This window comes from Mustela nivalis (genome assembly GCF_964662115.1).
Source record: "Mustela nivalis genome assembly, contig: HAP1_SCAFFOLD_1209, whole genome shotgun sequence".
In the NCBI taxonomy this organism is placed as follows: domain Eukaryota; kingdom Metazoa; phylum Chordata; class Mammalia; order Carnivora; family Mustelidae; genus Mustela; species Mustela nivalis.
In genome coordinates, this window is record NW_028135455.1 from 3,084 (window position 1) to 9,529 (window position 6,446).

The following is a 6,446-nucleotide window of genomic DNA, read 5'->3' on the forward strand; positions in this document are numbered from 1 at the left end:
TTTATTGACAATCTTCAGCCCCGGGACCCCGTACGCCGATTATAGCCCCAAGTTATAGAACACAGTGGATAGAAAGCAACCAATCACCACATAACACAACTACTATAACATCCAATCAGAAGGGATACAGATGACTTCAATCCAGATCATGCGGGGAGCTCGTGCCTACTGACGTGAGCCCCCGAAACTTATTGTTCACTCTGTTTTTGTGCCGTTCCCATGGTCCCTGGTTAATCTTATACTAGTCCCGATACTTCAGTACAGGTTGTGCGTTCCCTGGAGCGCTCCCACATAAACATTCACCTGCCCTTCTCCTCAAGCCTCGCCTAGTACGTGACTCCCAGCTTCTGCTGCATGGCTCTCCACAGTTATATAGTTGGCTGTTCCCATGTTAGGGGCATAGATATTTAAAATTGTCAGGTCTTCTTGTTGGACAGACCCTTTGAGTATGATATAGTGTCCTTCCTCATCTCTTATTATAGTCTTTGGCTTAAAATCTAATTTATCTGATATAAGGATTGCCACCCCAGCTTTCTTTTGATGTCCATTAACATGGTAAATTGTTTTCCACCCCTCACTTTAAATCTGGAGTTGTCTTTGAGTCTCAAATGAGTTTCTTGGAGACAGTATATTGATGGGTTTTGTTTTTTTATCCATTCTGATACCCTGTGTCTTTTGCTTGGGGGCATTGAGCCCATTTGCATTCATGGTAACTATTGAGAGATATGAATTTAGTGCCATTGTATTGCCTGTAAGGTAACTGTTACTGTATATTGTCTCTGTTCTTTTCTGGTCTACTACTTTTAGGCTCTCTCTTTGCTTAGAGGACCCCTTTCAATATTTCCTGTAGAGCTGGTTTGGTGTTTATAAATTCTTTTAGGTTTTGTTTGTCCTGGAAGCTTTTTATCTCTCCTTCTATTTTCAGTGATAGCCTAGCTGGATATAGTATTCTTGGCTACGTATTTTTCTCATTTAGTGCTCTGAAAATATCATGCCAGTTCTTTCTGGCCTGCCAGATCTCTGTGGTCTGCTGCTAATCTAATATTTCTGCCATTGTATGTTCAGACTTCTTGTCCCAAGCAGCTTTCAGGATTTTCTCTTTTTCACTAAGATTTGTAATTTTTACTATTAGATGATGGGATGTGGACCTATTTTTATTGATTTTGAGGTTTCCATGTGACTTCTGGATTTTGATGCTTGCTCCTTTTGCCATATTAGGGAAGTTCTATACTATAATTCTCTCCAATATACCTTCTGCCCCTCTCTCTATTTCTTCTTCTTCTTGAATCCCAATTATTCTGTTTCGTTTTATGGTGTCACTTATCTGTCGAATTTTCCCTTCATGGTCCAGTAGTTATTTGTCTTTCACTCATCTTCCTTATTTTCTGTCATTTGGTCTTCTATATCACTAATTCTTTCTTCTGCCTCATTTATCGTGGCAGTAAGAGCCGCCATTTTTTATTGCACCTCATTAATAACTTTTTTGATTTCCGCTTCATTAGATTTTTGTTCTTTTATTTCTCCAGAAAGGGATTTTATTTCTCCAGAAAGGGTTTTTATAATATCTTCTATGTCTTTTTTGAGCACAACTAGCACTTTGAGAATCATCACTCTGAACTCTAGTTCTGATATATTACCAATGTCCGTATTGATTAGATCCCTAGCCATTGGTACTGACTCTTGTTCTTATTTATTTATTTATTTATTTATGGTGCATTTTTCTGTCTTAGTATTTTATTTAGATAAGAATATATGAATGAAAGAATAGAATGCTAAAAGGGTGACAAAGACCCCAGAAAATGTGTTAACCAAATCATAAGAGACCACTAATCATTGGGAGAAGGAAAAGGGTAAAAAGAAATTCAAAAATGTGGTTTTTTTTTTAAAGAAAATATATATATTAGGCTGGTGAATAGAACAGAACTACCCACTTAATTTTGGGAGTATTTTGGTCTTTCAGAAGAAACTACCTCCCAAAATGTTAAAGAAATACACACACACACACACACACACACATACATACACACACTCAGAATAAGGGCAAACACAATGAAGGGATGGAATATGACTGTAAAGATGAAAATTTTTTTTTAATTTCTAAAAACAGAGTTGATAAGATAAGTTGGTTTGGAAAAGAAAGAAAAAGAAAGTGGAGAGAATTTACCCAGGATGAAGACTAGAACAAACCCTATGCTAGATTTCAGGTATATTTTGATCTATTAGAAGAAAATGTATCTCAAAATTTTTACAAGAAAAAACACTTTCAGAAAGTGGTTGATTTTCTTTTTCCAGAATTGCTGCTCTTCTCTTCGATCTCCTGTTGGATTTGTAGGTGTTCGGAATGGTTTGATAACTATCAGCTGATCTCCTGCTACCTAGTGTCATCTCAGCCTGCTACTCCTCTGCCATCTTTACTCCTCTGCCCCAAAATTTTACAATAATTTGATAGATCACTCATATGTCTGTCAAAACTGACAAAAAATTACGTCTACATTTTGGTTATCTATATTATCAATTTAATTTTTAGATTTATACATAGTCTATTTTTCAAAAATTAATGAAACCTAGACAAACCATAAGTGACTCTTAATCTCACAAAACAAACTGAGGGTTGCTGGGGAGGGGGTGTTGGGAGAAAGGGGGTGGGGTTATGGACATTGGGGAGGGTATGTGCTTTGGTGAGTGCTGTGAAGTGTGTAAACCTAGCGATTCAACGACCTGTACCCCTGGGGATAAAAATATATGTTTATAAAAAAATTTAAAAAAAATAATAACCAACCAAAAAAAAAAAAAAAGAACTGTAAACAACTTAAATATCCATCCATAGGAGTCTGGCAAGAAATGTCATGGTAGACTCAGAGGGTGAAACACTTTCTGTTAATTAAAAGAATGTCTAGGTGATAAAAAAAAAAATTAATGAAACCTATTCATTTTCCTTCACTCTGATAATTTAAGAAGTACTGTTCTAAACACCATCTGAACCTCTAGACTGGTTATATCATACCATCAGAGACCTGGAGGAGTCTGTGCACAGCAAAATGTGTGCACAATGTGCACAACCCAAATCCTACATGAACAGTACTGAAATACCCCATCAGTAACATGCTGGTAGCAATGCAAATTAAGTCAATTTTCCAGAAACTAGGGTGAAAATGTGCAAAAAGAAGACCCACAGAATCTCCCTCCCAACCAACTTCCTCCTCCTCAGAGTTTTTCTTTGAGTCAGAAGTACACAAGAGAGGCAATTACAGATTAAATTTCTTTATTTTTTAATTTTGCCATTTGGAAGTTAAATTATGGAAAACACAGAGGGATTTGAAATGGGGCTGAGAAGTAGGGAAGGTCATTATGAGATGGTCAAGTTTAGAGGTATAGGAGAATATTTTCTTCGGTGGTAGACTTTACACTTGGTCCCAAGTCCATGATGAGTTGCATGCAAAACTCCGGCTCCCAACATCTCTTCAGAGCTAGCCCTTGAACTTACAGATATAGGGTAGCCTTGTAGTGCAGCTGTAATCTTTCCATCTCAGATATCCTAGAGAGAAAAAGGAGCTCAGGTAGATGTAGCTGGTGGAGCTCTTGAACCCAAGGGAGAGGCATCCCAGATTCTGGTCTAGGATCCAAAGCCTCTCTCTCATCCTCCCCAGTATCCACCAGAAGAAGGAGACTCAAAGAAAGGAGAGATGAAAGGGAATGTGGGAAGACAAACCAACACTACAATTCTTGCTCAGAAGGATCCTCTGAAGGTCATGCCAAGAAATGGGAAAAAAGAGGATGGAAAATTCTGGGTAGGAAGTAGCTCTTCTGATACATACCTGTGCTTCTTGACACACTCCCACAATAGCCAGGGTTTGCAATAGTGGAGGGGTCTTTCTCCCAGGCAAGGTAATTCAGCAGATCACCACTACTCCACTCCCATCCACCTGCATTGGGCTCATAGCCCTATAGAAGATAAAGTGTGGTGAGGTTGAATGGCCATCAGAGTTCTGACATGGACCCCTCCCCAGCATCACCAAATTTGCTCTCTCATCTAGATGTTGCCCTGGAGCCAGAGCTCTCCTCTGGGAAACTCTTCCTAACTCTCTGCTCTTATTGGCAAATTCCCAAACCATTAATGACAAAGACCTACAGAACCACCCAGAGCAACATGTTCCTGGCTGAACAGCAATTAGTGGTGCATTTGTGGTTAACCCTGAACCCCAAAGACAATGTCTGTCCTATAGAACAAAAATGGATCCTATCTTCACATAGGATTCCCTCAACACAATATGTGCAGCCTCTGTGAAGTTCAGAAAACTGAAGTATAAAGCCTCACGTGCAAATTGTGTACAAGTGTGACAGGAGGCAGATTCACCTCAGCTGGAGATAAGGGATTTGCACAGAATTCAGCTGTTCAGTTGATGCAAAGCCCTCCCTTTCCCCCTTATGATCTCTGAGCTCCAGGGCTCTTTAAGGACAGGCACAAGGAACAGGGAGTGAGCCTGGGGGGTAATAGCAATGTGAGAGTTAGGAAGAGAAGATGAGTTCATACCTCTGTGGGGTCATGGAGCCCAATCCAGATATTTGAGTAGGTGTTCGCACTGTTCTTGATCAGGGAGGCCACAAAGGATGCCTCAGCCCCACTGAACACAGACACAAGGTGTCCCGAGGGCCTCTTCTGGCAGGCCAACTGTGTGGGGAAGGGAGAGACTCAGAGGAAGACTGAGACATCACTGGGTGGAGGGCAGAGCAGAGATAGGGGACAGGGGTATATATGCAAAAGATGTGTGTGCTCAATCTTGTGCCCAAGAAATTCTGGAGAATGGAACCCACCCCCTCCTCAGGTCTCTAATGTATTTTCCCTTAAAACCTCTAACTGAAAATCCAAGTACTCACATCAGCATCCACCCAGGATTTTGGTGACGTAAAGAACGCATAGCAGTAGGAGGCATAAATCTTGGAGCCTTTGGGACAGCTGATCCGTGGAGCGGGCACATCATTCTGGGAGTCTTCACCTAGGGTGGAAGGAAACCAAAGAGAAGGAAGAAGTAAATAGGACAGTGGGGACCAGGGTAAGGAGTTGGCCCAAGGGAATACGTATGAGGCCAGTGCTTGGGGAAGTGATGCCAAAGTCCTGACTGCCTCTCTCCATTGCCAACACTCTCAGGATTTCTGGATCTTGAACCGACCCCACTAAATGAGGAATCTTCTTTTCTTTCATCCTTCTTCTAAGTCCAACCCTCCCCCACTCTAGGCTGACCATCCTTGCCCTGGGTCCTCATTCTCCTTCACTGTATCTCATTACTGACCCTTCACACTTTTCCTCTTTCATCTATCAACAAAACTTAGAGTGCTAAGGCAAAACTAAGGAAATGACCTCCTTACAGGGCTAGAGGACCACTGGGACGCCTGCCACCCCTGGTTACCCTGAAGGAAGGAGTGATGACAGACAAATTCTAGGCAGTTTCTTTGTGTGGGGATTTATGCCACCACTACCACGGGAGCCTTCCTCTTCTTCTTGGCCCTGAGCAGTCACAAGCCTCCCATCCGAGAAACAGTGAGAGCTCACCTTGGACCTGAGCCAGGAACATGAGGCAGGAAAGCAGCATCCAGGACATGCTGTGGAGGGCTGTGGGAGGCAGCATCATGTCTGGGATCTGAGAAAGCAATCAGAGATCACTAAGGAAAGCGTGATTGGAGAGAGGGCATGCAGAGATGTCCCTCCTCTTCCTTGTCTTTCCACTGTTTAGTCCCCTAGGAACAAATTGATCCCAGTGACATCTGTCCCCTTGTATAGTTCTGGAAAGAACTGGAAAGTCTGTACTCTCTCCTACACCATGAGAACTGCCAACCCAGCTGTGCTGAGATCAGAGCTCCTCTGTGTCTGACAGCAATTCTCCTGTACCTTTCCCCCAATATGTAGAGTAAAACCCTTGCCAGGAGGTCTCATCTTTTCTCAGGTTCTACTCACCTGTCTTGCAGGGATTTGCAATGGTTTGTCAGGTCAGAGAAGATTGGATTTTTATAAGAAGATTTCAAGGAGGGGCCCTTGAAATGAGTAACAGTGTTGTTGAGGGGATAAGGGGTCATGGGAGGTACTTGGCATTGGTTCAAGCAGATTGCCACCACAGGGAGGAGTCTCTTCCCAGCATAGTGTGGGAACTGCTGCAGATTTTTCTTCTTTCCTGTTAGCAGGTCAGCACTTTCCTGAGGAACAGGTGAAGTTTGTTCTTTCCCTGCCTCTTCTGTGTTAAGGGCTGTTGGTACAAATTGTAGTATTAAAAAGGGGGAACACCTAATGGAGTAATTCTATGGTTGATATCTCAAGAACTCCCTTCCATAGGCAAACATATGTATTTCTTTCTATCTTGTGTAATTAAATAATTTTGGATAATAGGTAGAGGCAAGTATGGCAATCACAAGTATCACAGGTCTCATAGGTAAGAGCATAGAAGGAACTAAAGGCA

General features: G+C 41.8%; 1 protein-coding gene across 1 annotated transcript; it reads right to left on the reverse strand.

Annotated features, from left to right (window-relative positions):
* Positions 1-3,245: 3,245 nt before the first annotated feature.
* LOC309857324 (lithostathine-like) lies at positions 3,246-5,997 on the reverse strand. Its single transcript, XM_082750054.1, has 6 exons — positions 5,951-5,997; positions 5,549-5,636; positions 4,876-4,994; positions 4,532-4,669; positions 3,816-3,942; positions 3,246-3,535 (listed from the first exon to the last, which is right to left on the reverse strand). The coding sequence occupies exons 2-6, from the start codon at positions 5,625-5,627 to the stop codon at positions 3,468-3,470; spliced, it is 531 nt and encodes a 176-aa protein (XP_082606180.1). The 5' UTR covers positions 5,628-5,636; positions 5,951-5,997; the 3' UTR covers positions 3,246-3,467.
* Positions 5,998-6,446: the final 449 nt, after the last annotated feature.

Bases quoted from the DNA above. Each gene is read 5' to 3' on its own strand.
- LOC309857324 (XM_082750054.1), bottom strand. From the start codon at position 5,627: ATGATGCTGCCTCCCACAGCCCTCCACAGCATGTCCTGGATGCTGCTT. The intron at 3,943-4,531 runs GTATGAACTCAT...TATCTTCTATAG, and splicing joins GGCTCCATGACCCCACAGAG to GGCTATGAGCCCAATGCAGG. The intron at 3,536-3,815 runs GTATGTATCAGA...TTTTCTCTCTAG, and splicing joins GAGTGTGTCAAGAAGCACAG to GATATCTGAGATGGAAAGAT.